At 35.2% G+C, this 18,505-nt stretch overlaps 2 protein-coding genes across 2 annotated transcripts; one reads left to right on the top strand and one right to left on the bottom strand.

Annotated features, from left to right (window-relative positions):
• Window positions 1-3,207: 3,207 nt before the first annotated feature.
• LOC113227866 (multifunctional methyltransferase subunit TRM112-like protein) lies at window positions 3,208-3,786 on the top strand. The gene has a single exon (XM_026460940.1). The coding sequence runs from the start codon at window positions 3,386-3,388 to the stop codon at window positions 3,761-3,763; it is 378 nt and encodes a 125-aa protein (XP_026316725.1). The 5' UTR covers window positions 3,208-3,385; the 3' UTR covers window positions 3,764-3,786.
• A 634-nt stretch (window positions 3,787-4,420) lies between these two features.
• LOC113227865 (cytochrome b-c1 complex subunit 2, mitochondrial) lies at window positions 4,421-18,505 on the bottom strand. The gene is made up of 10 exons (XM_026460939.1): window positions 18,369-18,505; window positions 17,964-18,097; window positions 17,505-17,679; window positions 15,720-15,851; window positions 12,317-12,487; window positions 12,077-12,171; window positions 8,818-8,915; window positions 6,350-6,513; window positions 4,846-5,067; window positions 4,421-4,513 (listed from the first exon to the last, which is right to left on the bottom strand). Exons 1-10 carry the CDS (start codon window positions 18,411-18,413, stop codon window positions 4,430-4,432), a joined length of 1,320 nt encoding a protein of 439 aa, XP_026316724.1. The 5' UTR covers window positions 18,414-18,505; the 3' UTR covers window positions 4,421-4,429.

The raw sequence follows: 18,505 nt of genomic DNA, 5'->3' as shown, positions 1-18,505 counted from the left end.
AGCGTTCCACAAACGAATAGCCTGAACAGTAAAGGACTTGTCCTAATACTGGGAGGTATGCAATGGCATCTTAAGTTGGAGAGTTGAAGACGAGCGCAGAAGTCGGGGGTTGGATTGATGGGCGAATTCAAATCGCTCCTTAAGATAAGGTGGTGTGTGAGGAATGAATAAGATGTCATAAAGGAGATTAAAAATATGAGCATTCCGGCGAAGTCTAATAGGTAACCACTTCAGCTCCTTGCGGTAAATGGAAACTTGATCGAACTTCCTCAGACCATAAATGAAACGGTTGCAACAGTTTTTTGTAGACGTTCGAGCTTGTTGAGCTGTTCTTTGGTTAAATCCAGATAGCAGGCATCAGTATAATCAAGAATTGGAGGAAGAGTTCGGGCAAGCGCAATTTTCGTAGCAATAGGCAAGAAATTACGTAACCGTCTAAGAGAGGCGGCAGACGCAAACAATTTGCGACTGGTCTCAACTAATTGAGGTGTCGCAAGATAGCTGTCTATTAATGAGCATACCCAGATGTTTTACATTGTCGCTAATTTTAATGTAGGTGTCGTCTATAATAACCTGCGGCAAGCGAAACCAATCTATCTTGGGTATCATTCTTGAGCTGCCAATAACAATCATTTGCGTTTTCGTTGCGTTTACTTTGAAACCATATTGTTTACTCCACGTCGAAATATGACGGAGATCATTATTGATTTCCTCAATGGCTTCGTGCAGGTTTTCAAGATGGCCGGTTTCAAGGCCGGTGAGTGTATATTTGTAAATCATCTGCATACAGGTGGTAGGATGAGGTAAGACTGCGGGAAATTGAATTAATGAAGATCGAGAAGAGAAGAAGACATAAAAGAAGAAGAGGACATAAAACGCCGCCCTCTGGAACGGCAGCACTGATGTCACACCAAGAAGAGAACCTCTCATCAATGCGAACACATTGCCGATGCCTATGCAGGTAACCATGAAACCAAGAGATTACCGTTGGAGATATGTTAAGAATGCGTAAAAATGCAATCAAAATGTCAAAATCAACGTTGTTGAAAGCATTGCTGAAAACCAGCAATGACATTACAGTGAGTTGCTGTTGCGACTTACTATACCTAATGTCATCAGTGATCCTAACAAGAGCAGTTACAGTGCTGTGTTCTGGCCGGCCGGATTGAAAGGGGTTGAGAAGATTGTTACGTATGAGAAAAGGGGTGATTTGGTTATGAACTAGTCGTACTAGCAGCTTTGATAGAAAGGGAAGTATAGATATAGATCGGAAATCAGAAAGGTTAAAAGGGTTGGCTTTTTTGGGGAGAGGAATAATGAGAGCTTCCGTCCAAAGGGAAGGAAATTCCCCGCTGCTGATAGAAAATATAAGAATATACCGGATCACAGGTAAAATCTCATCAAGTATGAATAAAAACATTTTTCGACCAATATGGTCACTACCAACAGCATTGGACGAAATAGATTCTGTGCCCTTCTTAACATCACAATCAGTAAACTCTTTTAAAGAAAATGGAGGATGGTCGGCAGTTGGAAGCGTGGAAAGATAATTTAAGGTAGACGTTTTAGTCGACCCGTATGGTCAAAAGGCATGAAGTTAAGCTATAACAAAAAAAAACTGAGTTAGTCGTCACCAAATAAGAGGCCAAATTTGACACTTGTCGTGATTCGAATAGGAATGTGGACTAATCATATCGGTAATCACATTATACGATTTTCAAGAGAAATCGATTCAAAATTTTAATAGTTTGTGATGGGTTTAGATTATTTTTCGGCTCATTGTTGTTCAAGGATCCTAAGGTTCAACTCACACTGACACAGAGTCGAAGCGTCGCGTCCTGTTTTTCAACTACACCGACCCCCTGGCGATGCGCGTCGACGTGTGACGATGCTCGCATTAGTGCGCGAAATGGGAACATCCCGACACGGGAGGCTACGTTTTTTCGACCAATCACGATCGAGCGTTCAAATAGTTATTAACACTCTTATCTAGTTATAGTTTGTGCAAAGTTTGTGATATTCAAGGGCAACGTACTGTTTGTGTTTATTTTTTCACTTATTTTCATTTATTTTTACAAGTAAGCAAATTGGAGTTCTGTAAATATTTACTTTCTTTTTTTCCATCTTCTAACGTAAATATCTGATGAGTATTTACTAGGGAAACGTCGCTCACCTTAACCCTACAACAGCGGTATCACGACATAAACAAGTGATTACAAGACACAGCCAAGAACAAGTCCCTTTCAATTACGAAACATTTTGGCTAACCTTAAGGCAAAAAGTGAATAATTTCCTCTTTTTTAGAAATGCTTTTCTGAAAAATTTGAAAAATGTTCGAAAGCTCTTAATATGCTCTACGCTCTACTCTTAATATTTAGCGTAAATAACAAAATAAACTTGTATAGTTAAAAGTAAATTGGAGCAAAACGTGGTTTAAAGTGATTGAACAAATATAAAACAGGTAATTATTTTAACGAGTGATTGTGAGGATTGACTGAAATGGCGGGTTTTTGACCAAGTTTTATTACTATTATAGAAAGATTATTTTAATGTTAAGTATATTATAAAGAAAATACGAAAAAATAAATAGTGATAAAAAATTTAGAAGTATATTCCTTATTTTAAATCAAATTACAAAAGACTTTATCCTGATATTTTCACTAATTACGAATTCTAAGTTTTTGTAGTGGCAATAATGTGATTTATGTGAAAGTATATCATAAATATTGACTCCAGCCGCTTAAAAGATTATTTAAAAAAACCCCAAACACGTGAACTAAGTTATTTAAGAGAAAGTGAAAACGTAATTGTATTAAAACCACAATTGAAAATATTTATTTATTGAGGGTCCCGATAATTAAACGAAGACGTGGCTCAAACGATTTGTATCCAAGCCTAAACTCCTAATAAGATATTAATAGGGTAAATATTTTTTTTCATAAATACGAATTTTTCAAAATCATACGAAATTATACGAATCTCGAACTAAAATACCCGTATCGGCCCGTTCTAAGGAATCCCGAGTCAATCCAAACACGCCGCCTCTAATTGCCTATCCTCTTTGTGGCGGCCAAACGAAGACAGGGCTCAAAAATAATGTACCAAGACTTGGCTGTATGGTGTAAAACCTTTGCCTTTTCCTTTATGGAACGAAGAAAAAAAATTCGTGATCTGATTTGTATTGGTTTCTGGTTTGTGATTATTTAGTACAACAATCTACATACTTCGCGTTACCAGAATATTACATAAATATTATAAGATTACTATTATTTTATAAGAAGATAAGCAGAGAGTTGGGAAGCAATATAATGTAAATTGAAAAACACATAGAAGGAGTAATTGGAAACGCTGATCCGGGAGAATAGTTTTTAATAACCTTTTGGCAATGAAGCTCATCACACATAACATGCTTACTTCAAAATGCTTGAAAGGCGTTATGACTGGATATCCTCTCGCTATCAACGCTACAGACGTGAAAATAAATGAAGTTGCCTTCAATCCGGAGTTTATAAGTCGCATTATATCGAAGTTAGACTGGGAGGTGGTCTATGAGGCTGCAAATAGTATAGGATATGGTGATGGTCTGCCAAAGACAATTGAGCCCAAGTACGACAAAGATGAAGAATTCTTAAAGAAGGCGCATAGAGTTCTACTGGAGGTGGAAGTAGAGGAAGGACATCTTACATGCCCAGAATCTGGAAGACAGTTTCCAATAACTAAAGGCATACCAAATATGCTGTTAACTGAGGCAGAAGTGCAATAAAATAAATGTAGATTTAAAGTTGTTTTATTTTAATTTCATACTTAAAAAAACAAAAACTTAATAAAATTGTTTAAGCAAATATAACTTCCATCAAAAAAATTGGGAGTGTTCAACATGTTTGGAAAGTTTTTTCTACTGTTAAATTGCTATAAAAACCTTAAACCTGAAATTAATTTTAGATCAAAAACTGCTTAGCATGGTTTTATTTTTTACAACATAAGAGTGCTTGTTCACTGCGAGCATTCATTTGTAATGTAACAATTCAAATGTGAGCATTATGTAAGAGGAAGGAGAACCCAGTATTCCTTGCGCAACACATGTAACATTCGGTAGCCTCCTTCACTGGGAGCATTCGCCTGTAATGTAACAATCTGTTCAAATTGTAAGGCTGCACCTCCACCAGATATAGTGGAAATCTTTATCAAGTCATGACATGCCGTCTTCTAAGCACCACAAAAAAGGTAAAACTTATGTAACTATTTTTACAGGACAACTAATATTGCAATTAAAAAAGAATTACATTTGTAACCATAGTAATCACCAAATGAATAAGCAACGTTTGGATAACAAAATGTTTTATTTATTGATTCACAGGGTGTCAATAATTTAATGTACATCACAAACTGTTATTTTACTTTTGAATACGGATCCTAATTATTTTTCTAATTATAGTTCATCTACAAATGGAACGAATGCGAGGTTTCCGACTGCAGCCATGGAGAGTTTAAAAGAGGCGGCAGAGTTGACAGCCTAGAAAAATAATGACAATTTAATTTTTTTTGAAATGTATAAATAAGCCCAAAATTTTAAATATTATATACAGCTTTTCATTTTAGTAAGTAGGTTTGTGAATAAACCCATTACATGCCAAAAGAAATTTTTGAGTTAACCTGCAACTTTTACTGTAAACTGTAAATTTTGTTTTGAAGTTTAACGAAATCATCTATGGAGGTATTATACTAAAAGTCATATATTTGACTATAAAGTGTACGCATTCAAAGGTGCGTATTTAAAAAGGACAGGATAGGTTTATAACGATAACTACCCTACAGGGTAGTCACTTTTCAATACAGAAAACTTACAGACAGAACATCGTTGTCAGAGATAGCATTGACATCGTTGGCCAAATCGGCTGAGGTCTTAGCAATGCCAGTGTAGAGACCCTGAGCCGCTAGAGACTCGGCGGATGTTGTGCCATTCTCAAATTCAGTTAGAATGTGATTTCTTAGTGCAGCCTTGCCAGCTTTGATGTCCTTTGCATTTAATTTTGCACCCTTCAGCACATTGGCTGCTGCTTTAACAGCCTGCAAAAGTCAAGAAATTTCAGTACAATCTTCTGAAGTTAGCAGCTGCAACAGTTAGCGTCCAGTTACACGACGCGAAAGTTTTTGAAGTTAAAACGTAAAAGCTAAATGAATAGAGCGTATTTTGCCATGACAGATGCACACGGTCGCTGCGCGTGAGCGCGATGCAATTCGTGGCGAATAAACGCGCCCTTATTTTGAAGTTACTTTTTTCTTTCCAAGGCTTCCATTTTTAACACAAGAACAGAAAGTTCCTTGTTAATAACCTACTTCTTGATAATTACAATATGTGTATATTAGAAATAAGTTTAAGTAGACTTATTTGTAATATGCATAACACAATACAATACATAACAAACATTGTGGTAGCAAAGGGTTTTATCACTCAGCGCAAGGTTCAATGATGGAGAATGATATGGAGGAACACATATATTTCGGATTGGAGTTTTGTTGTGGACAGTCAAATAAGAACCTGCCTGCGTGGAAAGTATGCATGGTACAATATCAACACTAAAAAATAATTAATTTCAACATAATTATACAGCGTGACAGGTTGAACGAGATAAATATTTAGAGGCAAACTAGTAGCAGATTTCTAATCCAAATATGTAAATATCGTATCGTAATATAAGAAAAAATGATGTCTTGCCAATTCACAAATACTGACACATTCTTCATTTGGGCTACTCTGCTCGAAAACGGCTCTGGCAAGAAATTGAACTTCCACACCGCGCTACGAGCGCGTGTCGATCCTTCTTACCTAAAGAGTACTACATAATAATAATAATAAATAAATAAATAATTTATTTGGCATCCAAGGTCCACTTGTCAGTAAATACAATTTTAACTAACAATTTACGAAAAAATAATTCAATTTTCCCTTCATTCTTTGATCCTAGTTTAGGATAGAGAAAATTGAGTTCTAGCATCAATATGTAGGATGGAGCTCGCCGACTAAGGAATAGTTTTCGGTAAATAACAACATACTTTACATCACATGCCATAACGTAACACCGCATCATGTCCCAATCCCAATAGTCCTCATTTGTACAGTGATATGGCATCGTTATAACCGTCACTGCGCTACACTGAACTACACAGGTGAATACACCGATGTACCACGCAAAACAAATACGCAACGACGGCGACGTCCCGTCTAATACAAGAGCCCAAGAGAACTAACTAACCGGCCGGGCGGCAGTGCCGTGCATGGGTATCAATTACTAATTCGCCTCTTTAAATATTTATCTCGTTCATCGTATTCCTGAATATAAATACTAACAACGCCCGCTTCATCCTTAGGCACGCTAAGAACGAATCCTATAAGACCAGCATCTGAGTAGGAAGCGTTGAAACCAGCAACAGCAAATGGACCAATATTGCCAATCGCTCTAGCCAGCGGTGACTGGTCGACACCCCATTTGCAAACAGGTCCAGAGCCCAAAGCTGCAAGAAAAATGTTGAATTAAAGAACTTATTTAAATATACTCCTGGACACATAATTCGGGCCACCTCTCATTTTTGTCGTAAAGGGCTAGAATACAAAAACAGTGTTATCATCGAATAAAAAGTTTTCCCCCGATTTTGAAAATACAAATTCCCAACAAGGACATCGGGAAAAGAAGTTTAGTATACTAGTTCAAAATACGATACCCAACTTGCCATTATTCGAAAAATCGTGCCCGCCATCTTGGATTTAGAAATAAGTGCTATATTCGTAATGAGCACCCCCAAATACCTCGAAAATGATACCCATATTGCATTTTTTTTAAATCGTGCCCGCCATCTTGGATTTACAAATAAGTGCTATATTCGTAATGAGCAAAAATAAATTTTTGGAAATTCTTGGCAATCATCTTGGATTTAGAAATTAATGCCACATTCCCAATAAGCACTCCCAAACAACTCGAAAACGTCATAACTCTCGTTGTCGATCGACATACAATGATCGACAATGTCGATTATGTCTGTAGGCTCCACTGACGATCTACGTCGATCGTCAATGTTGATCGTATCTGTAGGCACTTAAATTACACTTAAAATCGTAGAAAATCATAGTACTAAAATTTTCAAGAATTAAATATCATGGATTTAATTCGTGAAAATTTTCGTAGACAACCAATTTCTACAATGAAGCCACAATGTAAAAACAAGTGACAGTCAGATGAAACAAACTGTCTTCTACAGCCAGAGTACCATTTTCAAATGTTGTAATTACTTTCTAAATATTGTTTATGTAAGTGGCCAGTTCCGGAAACTTATAGTGCGCCCTATGTAATAAATAAATTGAAACTTGAATGTGACTATCATTTTTGTATGCCGAAGTAGCAAAATAAGGCATATTCGTACGAATTTTCGAGATTTTGCACAAGATAATTGACACAATCGTAACGTATACAGTGAAAATGGCGGATTAAGCAAAAGTATGTGGAACTACGCCTACTGTTGGCACACGTGTCACGCAAATTAAGCACTTCTACTGTATTTATTGTCCTATGATTAACTAGCGAGACTGGGATGTACTGTACGTACGATTTGAGATTTAAAGGAAAAAATGGCTTCGCCTGATTGTTCTTCTATAAACATAATTTAATAATTATTATTATTACGGGATATTTTTCGTCAGCCGCGTGTTTATCGCTAGACGAGCTGAACGGCAGTGAATCTTCAGTAGAAGTGGTTGTTATTATTACTATAGCACATAATGTTTAGGCTGGGCCGTGCTCCGGTCGTGTGCCGGCCGTGTCACGGTCAAATCTATAGTATGCTTTTATATCCCTTCGGTACAATTGGTCTACTTTCCCGATCGGTTTACTTTCCCGATAGATCTACTTTAATGATGCGTCTACTCGATAATGTCAGTACAGAGTACTAAAAAACCGACCTCAAAGAATCAAGTTCGTGGAATTACATTCACTTGCTATGTTTTATTGAAATCGGTTACCGGAAAGTGTGCTAATCCGGATTTATGCCCTGGTTTGCCACCCTTAGAGATGGAATGTTTTCTTCAAATTCAAATGCACCACTACTGAGGTACCCTCTTTCCAACAAATAAGAATCATCAAAATCGGTTCTGCTGTTCTGGTATCGCGTAGCATACATAAAAAAATATACAGTCGAATTCTACTTGATTTTTTTTATTCAAATCATGGTTAACGTAAAGCGGCAGTCAGTATAAAAAATATATAAAATGTACTCCATGACAATCTGCAATTACAAATTGCATTTGAAAATATGTAAAACGAATTTTTTATTTTATTTTATTAACTTACATAAAAATGTATTAACTTGCAAGGTGGACTATTTGAACAACTGGACCGATCGGGAAAGTAGACGAATAATTAAAGTGGACCGATCGGGAAAGTAGACGAATACTGAAAGTGGACCGATTGTACCGAAGGGTTTTATATATACTAATAATTCATGTTCGATCAGCCGGTCGTGTTCCTCTCAGGACATGGAGTCGGCCCGGTCTAACTTGAATTAGTTCATATAAAAGAATACTATAGACTCGATCCCGGCACGGTGTAACGTGAATCAGCCTTTATTCTTACCCATTATATATACTAAGTTTTATTATTTGGCCACCTCTGTGTATATTTTGTACTTATACTTGCTTACAAATACAGGCTTCATTACACTGAATGGTAACAAACATGGGTGGAATGATTTGTTGAGGGTACACAAGAATTGTAGTACTTACTTAATTGAAATCTTATACTACATCCATTAAAGGGTATTTTCTCTTACCTTTAGCGGCAATAGCAAAAGCGAGAGCTTGCGGAGTACCAGAAGCCGCGCCCGGTAAAGCAACGGCAATGTGTGCCACCTCACCAGCGGTCTCCTTCCTGATATTTGAAACATAACTATGTACCATAGAAAGGACAATGCCCATCGACATATGGACAAATGTACTGACTTTATTATTTTTGTGTCATGATGAAAATACCGTTAATTGATTATGTAGCCTTGTAGGATTACACGTGCCAACTTAGGTCAGTATTCATTTCGGGAGTTCAGAGATATTGAAGAAAATAAGTTTGGTTTTAGGTTATAGTTGAAGCACAGAAATATGGACTTTATACAACGTACTTAAGGTTTACATTAACTATTTGGTGTAACTGTTAAGGCGGAGGGCTCCATAATAATAACAATAGTTAATTATTAGAAGATAATACTACCAAAATGGCTTAAAACCAAGAAAATTCAATCGTCTGTCACCACTAAACGCAGTGTAGCTTAAGATGTTGTAATGTATGGAATAAAATGACAACAATGACATTTAGCTACACGTTGACGTATCTTATTCCGTTGCCCTTTAGGCTGTTTTCGAACAAAATTATTTAGTGTGATGTGTCATTGACCGTACCTAAAGCGCTGTCTATGTACGCCACTTTTGCTCCGTGATGTACGCGCAGCGTGTCATAACGTTTCCACACATTACTAACAGCGTTTGAAACTGCTCTACGCTGTGCCTATTATCTTTTACTTATTTATTTAACTATTTAAAGGACAAATAAAACACTTTATGTTTCCTTATTATTTAATCAAAAAATATATAGTCAAGACTTGGAGCTGATGCCCTTACATCATTATAACGGGCCCAGCTCAAGTACCACAAAATACACATAACATGCGCACAACAACCGACTGTTCGCTTTCCAACTAGACATGAGCAATAATAACCAGATATGGCGTCTAATGTGTCTCTGACATTTTCATCCTTATTTATCAACATGTACGTATAGTACACTTTGCTGGATACAAGTCTTGACTTTATTCTCCCACGAACTAAATAATTGTTGGCTCCTAATATTCATGGCAAGTCTTCTTCAATTTCTTCGGACACTTCTATCTGATACGTGCCATTTGGCCTTATTGCCTTTGAATAGTCCTAGTAGCAGCCATCCAACATGCACGGCAAACTCTGACCAATCTATTTACCTGAAACAAAACAAGTATAAAATAAACATTTTACTCAACCTTCACTTATCCCATATATATAGGTAGATAGATCTTTTTATAGTACCTGCAGGCATCAACTAGCCACAATGAAGTACATTCTTAAGTACTTCATACTACCATTAAAAGATTATACTATTCTGTATACAGTAATCAATAATTACATAACATAAAATACATAAGCATGTTACATTAATCATAAATACTTTTTATAAGGTTAAGTAACAGTGATTTATAACATTTTTGCCGTAAGCTGGCTCAAGCATAGTTAAGAGAATACTGAAATGAACAAGTCAGTATGTTTGTTTTTTTTAAATATACACTATAATACTAAAAAAATGAAAACATAAACTGCTGGATTTACGTAACTTAAAAGCTTACCTGATGTGATGTGGTACCCATGATAATATATGATTTCTTTGTGGACTATCAAGTGGTACAGTATGAGTTCTGGATCTCAACATTGAAATTCCGCAACCGTAACAGACACTTGTATGCCCAACTGCGGGCATTACGGGTTCTTGGCTCTCACTTGCACTTAGTAACAAAGTGTAACAATTATCACACACTATGTCTTCATTTGAAAGCTGGAAAGAGAAAATAAATAATTTTAGTGTTAAAATATAGGTGACACATGTATCAATACTTAATCCTATTTTTTCATCATTAGTCTTTTAATTTACGAGCAACAGAGATTATCACATTGACTTTTACACACATATAATGTGATTACGACTAGATATAACAAACAGAATTGTGTGTAAACACAGAATTCATTGGTTTAATATCAAACGATTTAGAAGAGCTACAAACGCTTGTTTGATTAAGTTCTATTAAAGTAAGATATAATTTTCATGCTTACCGGTGTAGGTGTAATCCAAGCCCGTAAAATGGCTAAGATATTATCGGGAATGTCCGGCAGAATGTGTCTGCGCATAAATGGCGCTAACATCAAAGAACAATTCAAACATTGTCTTCTAGCAGTTGCCATGTCGAAAATCACGAATATTAACGTCTTATTTAACACTAGATTCACACGAACGGCAGTGTTGTACTTTAGGATTAGTAGTTAGTAACAGATTGATTATTTCGATGGAGCCATAACATTTAAAAGAAGAAGAAGAACAGTCCAATAATTTAAATCAATGTCAGTTGAGTGACAGCTAAAGGGATGTACCTAATCTGTACATAATCGATTTCTTTAAAAATTGTTTAAAGTTAATGAATAACATTTCCTTGTTTTTATGATTGATTATATAGATTGTGGCAAACTTCTTGAGTATTGGGAGGCGTAGTGGTGCGCATGTATACTTACGTACAAAAATAAAGCGTATTGTTGAGTTACTCAAAATAACTCTGATATTTTTGTATTTTATTGCTGATTTTAAGTAAAAAAAAAACAAAACGAGTGATAAACACTCACCCGTGAATGACATTCTTAGGGATTCAGTGTGATGATAACGCAGTACGGGAGGCAAGGGTCTACTAGTCTATCAATAAAGTGCTAGATACGATACCTCCCGTAGTTCGTGCGCGCCGCTCATACCTCCAAAGAGACCCAAAATGTATTCCTGCGCTTTCAAGGTCATTACTCAAGATGTTTGCCCGGAATTATACGAATAGGTACCTCAATAATTTATTAACTCGTTTTCAAATATCCGTCTTTTAATAACGTCAGACAAACAATAAAGAAACTATTTTAGATAATACATAATCTATCGGTTAAAGACGCCTTCGCTTTGTCGCAACACTAGCGTTAATGACAGAAATGATTTGAATTGTAAAACGGAAGTTACATTGTTTATTATTTATAAAATAATAACCCGGAAAGGAATCTTTTAGTAGAAAAGCTCAAAGACATGAAATATTTTTGTTTGATTTTTGGTTTTCAAATGATTGAGACACAACACCTTTTTTAAGAGTACTGGCCGTGGGCATTCTCCTTTGATGAAAAATATGAGTGCGTCATTATTACCGAAATTCCTCAAAATAAATACGATGTCAATAAAGTCAAGGAACACGACTGTTACAGTAAAAATTTTATTACCTATGTTCTCCTCCATAGTACTGAGTCTTTTCAGTACAAGCCTCAGCACCACTAGAAGGTAGTCTCAACGCTTGAGAAAGGAGCACTGCCTTATCCTATGAACATTATTACAAATTATTTTTGCTACTTGACAAGACAAAAAGTCCAAAAATAATTTCACACATGCTGTTTTGTTTGTATCTTCACTATGCTATTATGCTGTTTTGTAAATAAACAAAAAAATACATTTAACCTACAAACCTGGCAGTCCCCGACGACAGTAATAGCGCATCGGTTTGGCGTGAGAGAAGAGGATGCGTAATGTTGCAAGGATTCTGAACTGTAACTGCCAATCCTTTTAGGTGAACAGTACAGCGAATTACCCAAACCACGGCGGAAGGCCGCCTTATGCAACAGGTCCACGGCCCGCACCTATTAAAATGAAAAAATATATACAAATGGATGATTATTTAATCATCCAACAAAAAACAAACATCCAACAAAAGACAAAACAGCGAAATGACCGACGTTAATTTTGGAACATGGTATGGTGAAAAGTAGGTAATATGAGAGCTCTTTCTGAGCAAGCTAAATGGAGTGTTCAACTGCAGCATATCCAATAACTAACGGCATTCAAGTAGCTATTTACAACAAATTTAGTCTTTCATGGCTCCTTAGTATAAAAAAGGCCACGTGAAGCTGTTTTTGACTTGCGGAACAAAGTAAACATCTAATAATTTTGATAACAATGATGGGTCGAGCGTTAAATATCTATGTGAATAAACTATTTGTTATTTTAAGTTTTAATATTCTCTATAAACACTGTATGTGGTAAAAGCTAATAGTTACTTCTTGTGGTACATCTTCAAAACAATATTTTCTACAAAATCACGAAATTTATTAGTTACACGAGAATTTAAAGAACCACTATTTACGAATCCTAATTTTAAGAAGATTTTCTAACGACAAATTCAGCTTTTAACCTTTAAAAGAATTGTTGATTGTCTAAATAAAAACACATATATGTATATTATTATTATTATTATTATTTAGACTTTAATGTTAAAGAAACAAAATGTAATCTATGACTTTAAAAAATAATTTCACCTCATTAGCAAATATATTATTTACAACAAAAAGTTGATTCAGTCTGTGTACACATGAAAAACAATTAAAATATAAAAAAAAATCCTTCTTACTGTGCAAATAAAATGAATTTGCAGTACAAGTCGCAGTTCAAAATAAAATCACAGCCCAGATCACAATGCAAATCAGAAATCGTTGTTGAATAGCTAAGTCGTTAGAAAATAGAGACAACCGCAAAATAACACCCAAACGCATGACAAACACAGCGCGAATAAGAACATTTCCAAAAATCGCACGTTTTGGGTTGTAAGTCACTACACACCTGTAGCTATAACTGTCTCACTCGCACATTTGGATTGTTTTGCTGATATCTCTCTCTGTCTAACGATACAATTGTAATGTAATATAAATTGTAAATTATTTGGTCAATTTGTACTTGCAAGGTTTTAGCAATTTAATAAGGATGCCTTCATATTGTCTATCAACAGACAAATCATTACTTAAAATAGCTTATGTTAAATAAAAAAAGTTGAATAAAATATATTAGTGATGGCATTAGAATTAAATGAAATAAAAAAAATCGGGCATTCACCCATAGGAGTTGGTAACAAAACACTTAAAAATGGGGTAATATTTAAATATTTAACATAGTGTAAATAGTTAGGTAAGCTTGCCTATCATTCAATAAAAATCATAGCTTCGAAATCCCGGTGATGTCTCGAAGATTGTAATGTCCCGAAAACTTTAAAAATTATTATTTCGGAAGTTCCACAGAGTTCGATTTTTTTTGTGGAATTAGTCTTCATGTGCAGCTAGGTTTTAAAGCAAGTTGCCAATCCAGTGTTGGGCAAAATTTAATTGTTCTGGCAATTAAAGATTGACAATTGATTAATTGTCAATTGCGAAACAGCAATTAACGATTGATCAATTGTTAGTTGCGAGAACCGCAATTAACAATTAATCAATTGTTAATTGGGGTTCTCGCAACTAACAATTGATCAATCGTTAATCGCAAATATCTACAATTAACAATTAATCAATTTTCAATCTTTTCAATGTTTTTGATTAACAATTAACAATTAAAACTGACAATTATGATAAATTTATAGGGCATATGGGGGTGAGTTAGGGCGTTGGTTGTGGGGGCCTGCTGGGGGCAGGTTAGGGGGCCGGTTGGGGGCCCGGTTGGGGGTCGCGGCTGGGGGCCCCGGTTGGGGGTCGCGGTTGGGGGCCCGGTTAGGGGGCCGGTTGGGGGCCCGGTTAGGGGGCCGGTTGGGGGGCCCGGTTAGGGGGCCGGTTGGGGGGCCCGGTTGGGGGGCCCGGTTGGGGCCCCGGTTGGGGCCCCGGTTAGTTATTAAATCAATTGCGACGCGTCGCAATTGATTTCAATTGTATTGATTTTTTAATCTGATTGAATTATTGATTGAAATTTAATTAATTAACGCCCAACACTGTGCCAATCCAACTAGCACATACTATAGCCGGAAAAAAATATAAATAAAAAAAGACTAAATGGCAATTTACTCGCAACCTATACGTGGCAGCGCGGCCAAAAAACGTTTGTAATAATACGCCTACAAGTAAGGCTTTCAAAAAACAATCTAAAGAATTACTTAGCCGCAATGATTTGGTCACTAGAATTTTATTTAAAAAAAATACCAAATACGGGACATGAACTTTGGCTGAGGTTTTCTCCAAAACTATTGTAGCGAGACTCATGGGAGTTTTACTCGTGCATTCAGAATGAAACGTTTTCTCTGATTCTTTTATTAACGGTGCTGTCTTTTGGTAAAAACAAAAAACACTGTGCATTGGCGACAAATTATAAAAAAAAAAAATTCCCATTAAGTATTTGCTACAATTTATTGTCTCAAAAAATAATATTGTAATTTTTAATGTGATGTTAGCCGTAAAGTTACCTCTCTGAGTGAAGAAATAAATTACGTTCACAGATGGCGCTACGGCAAAAAGTCGTCAAAAACCAAAAACAAAGATCTGTGTTGGATAGTAATTTGACATTAAAACTCTTTGTTATAGTGGTTTTATAAAACGTTTGGTTAGGCAGATGTGAATATTTCCGTCGTAGAACAGATTGTCACAGAACCAGTTTAGGAGCCAAATAAATCAAGTTTATTTATGAGAATTCTTGCATTTTTATTAATATTGCTGCTGATGATCGAACAATCTGCAAGCATATACAAAAATTCTTACGGTCTGCTGGTTCGTACCGTGGCTTAATTGGCAGAGCATCTGGTAGGGATTGCTTAAGGGTGCTGGTTCGAATTCAGACACATGGAATGAATTTTTCTAAGTGTTGATCTTTGTTATTAATAATAATAATATTGTAGTTATGTATGTGTAAATAAATACTTTAGCCATTTAAAAGTAAACGTGAGATGATCAATATTTTGGCATGTTTAGAACACAAAAAGAAATTTTATATGCAATGATGACAAAATGGATATGTCCATACTAAGAAAATGTTCATACTAGGTAAATTAACTTTCTCAATTCCGATCATGATAATTGTAGATATTTTTATTTCATCTTCATGAAAAAAATATATATAGAATTTTACCTGAGGAGACAAGGATGCAATATCGTAACGCAGTTTGGGTGCCATGTCGGATAATTCCCAGGGTCTGAACTCTTGCCCAGAGATCATGTTGTTAAAGTAATCCATGGCCTCTCCCAAGTGGTCACCAGTAGTCTAAAACAGAAAGAATAACATGTCATTATAACATATAATACAGTCTTAATGTGACTAAATATGGACGATATTGGAAGTGGCCTTTACCTAAATAGTTCATAACTCTAATTGAAATGCAGAAAACAAAGCATACTAATTATAAGTTATTATTATAGTGAGTCTATAATTTTATTACTCATTTTTCATAGGAATCAACAGATATTATAAATTAATAAATAGTATTGATTGTGACTGTCAATAAGACTGTAGACTGACTGTAGTAGACTGTTTTTTTAGCCTTATTATTTATTGATTATTATTATATACAAAAAAATCCTGTACTTTAATAAGCCCACTATCTATTTATATATATTATCAATTTATAATAAAAAAAACTCCTGTAAACTATAAAAATAGTTTTGTATGACAGTAAGAATCTTTTACATTTTTTCTAAACATGTTTTGTTTCCATATATTGTGAGAGGTATTTTATTATAAACTTTTATTACCATATGATTTGTGAGCCAACAACACATCAAGCTATACACTTTTGCTCGAATATCGCCTCCAGGATGGACTGTGAACCGTCATGTGTAGCTTGATATGCCGCCATTTGTATGGACGACGGCACGCCAGACTATACATTTTTGTTCGAAAATCGCCTCCAGTGCAATGGAACAAGACACGTCAATTTGTAGCTTGATGTGCTGGCGTGTGTACATAAGCTAACAATGTATAAATTTGCTATTATTTCTAGTTTTATAAACTTAAATTACATTTCCTATGACCAAAACTAACCAATCAAGTAACCATTTTACATTATTTGCTTTTTATTATATTCATTTGGTAATAAGATTCTTTTGTGTAGCTTGATATGCTGCCATTTGTACGCTAACAATGTATAAATTTGTTATTATTTTTTATTTTATAAACTAATTACTTTTCACTATGATCAAAACTAACCAATCAAGTAACTACTGTACATTATTTGCTTTTTATTATATACATTTGCTAATAAGATTCTTTAGTATTTTTTTTTTTTCATTTAATGTTACAACTACTACTATTTAGTATTTATTTATTTGGAACACCAACAGATTACACAGAAAAAATAATATCAAAAGGCAACATTTGGTTAAGACACAGTTCAAAGTCAATTATAGATATCTACATTTTGGTCATTTATTTTTTTCACAAATTTCAGGGAGCATAATCTTAGCCATATTTATTTACTAAGTATTACAGATATTTATGTACTTGCTTACAAAGATAACAGATAATCACCAAAGAATAAAGTTGATGTAGTGTTAATTCGAGGTATCTAGTATATGACAGTGCAATTGTATTAATTATATAATTTGTGAAAGTTATAAGAAATAATACCGAAAATAAATTATTAAGCTATAGGAACACGCAATTTACATTTAACATGTACTTATAAAGTCAAAAAAATATTACTCCTTTCCATTTAACACAAAATAAAATTATTAGTTAATACATATTTTGTCTGTTGGTAAGCATTTTATTTGTGTGCACAAGATAGTCATATTATCTAACATTTGCCTGGTTTAGGCATATATTATTATATTTCACAAGCCACATATATAATATTTTACATATACAATTCGGTCTATATATGGTTGGGTAACATTATACAAGTAACACAATACTTACTTCAAGAGTGTAGTACAAGAATTCCCGATCACCAGATGCAGTGACATTGGCTCCAATCTGTGCAAGTTGACGAGCAGTGAGGAATTGGCTGCAGTGCGCAGTGGTCAGCCCGGCTGCAGCCCGCAACACGTGAGAGATTCCGGGCTCAGTCACTGGCTCATAACGGGACCCAGCCCTGAAAATTTAAGTGGGTTTAAAGGTCATTACATGAAAACATGGAAGTTATTGTTCTTGTAACAATTTTTTATTATATCTCTTCAATATATTGTTTGTGTTGTGTGAATGTTCTTTATATAGCCTGTTTGTTTGTATATCATAGTATATTTTGATATTGCAGTTTAAATTTACTAAACTGGCGTTTCTAATAACATGGAGTAATGCATCAACAGCAATAGCCGTTATCCGAGAGGTAGATTGTCTGTCTGAAACTCGTACAATACATAAAAAATCTGTTCTTACTTGAAAGCGACGGTGATTCTTGTAACTGGGGATCCATTATCTAGAGCAGCAACAAAGGTGCAACTGGGTAGCACTGTACATTGAATCCTAGCCTCCTTTAACGCTGGCGTTACAGCCGTTCCATAGCTCTTTTTCTAAAAAACCACCATAAATGCTAAGTTGACATGGGAACGAATATTAGGTCGTTTTGCTTAGTCATCACTATCATCATCATCTAGTATGAAACGTTCATAGGTAGGAAAACTTAGTGCAATCGATCTGAAATATTTGTCTTGATCAAATGACTGGGAGTACATAGGAAGCTCAAGAAATCTTTTACATAACAGGGCTTTGACAGCCACTAAGCCCCGGAACTTTTAAGAAAGATATTGTACATATATTTTGCATACTACAGTTCGTACTTACCGTAATATATCGAATTAGAGGCTGTGCTAAGCCTTTCGATGCCATTATTTAAACGATTTTCGTAAAATTTTCAGTGACACTCTGATCTCTCGAAGACCGAGAAGGAAACCACAGACAATATTTTTTTTAAGACGGCC

The sequence above is a fragment of the Hyposmocoma kahamanoa genome, unplaced genomic scaffold (assembly GCF_003589595.1).
Source record: "Hyposmocoma kahamanoa isolate Upper Pololo Valley unplaced genomic scaffold, ASM358959v1 220, whole genome shotgun sequence".
NCBI lineage: Eukaryota > Metazoa > Arthropoda > Insecta > Lepidoptera > Cosmopterigidae > Hyposmocoma > Hyposmocoma kahamanoa.
This window is presented reverse-complemented; position numbering and strand designations above follow the sequence as displayed.

Coding starts and splice junctions, on each gene's coding strand:
- LOC113227866 (XM_026460940.1), top strand. CDS start 3,386: ATGAAGCTCATCACACATAACATGCTTACTTCAAAATGCTTGAAAGGC.
- LOC113227865 (XM_026460939.1), bottom strand. CDS start 18,413: ATGGCATCGAAAGGCTTAGCACAGCCTCTAATTCGATATATTACG. Junction 18,098..18,368: donor CTCTAATTCGATATATTACG/GTAAGTACGAAC, acceptor GTGGTTTTTTAG/AAAAAGAGCTATGGAACGGC. Junction 12,488..15,719: donor TTGCATCCTTGTCTCCTCAG/GTAAAATTCTAT, acceptor TCATTTTAATAG/GTGCGGGCCGTGGACCTGTT.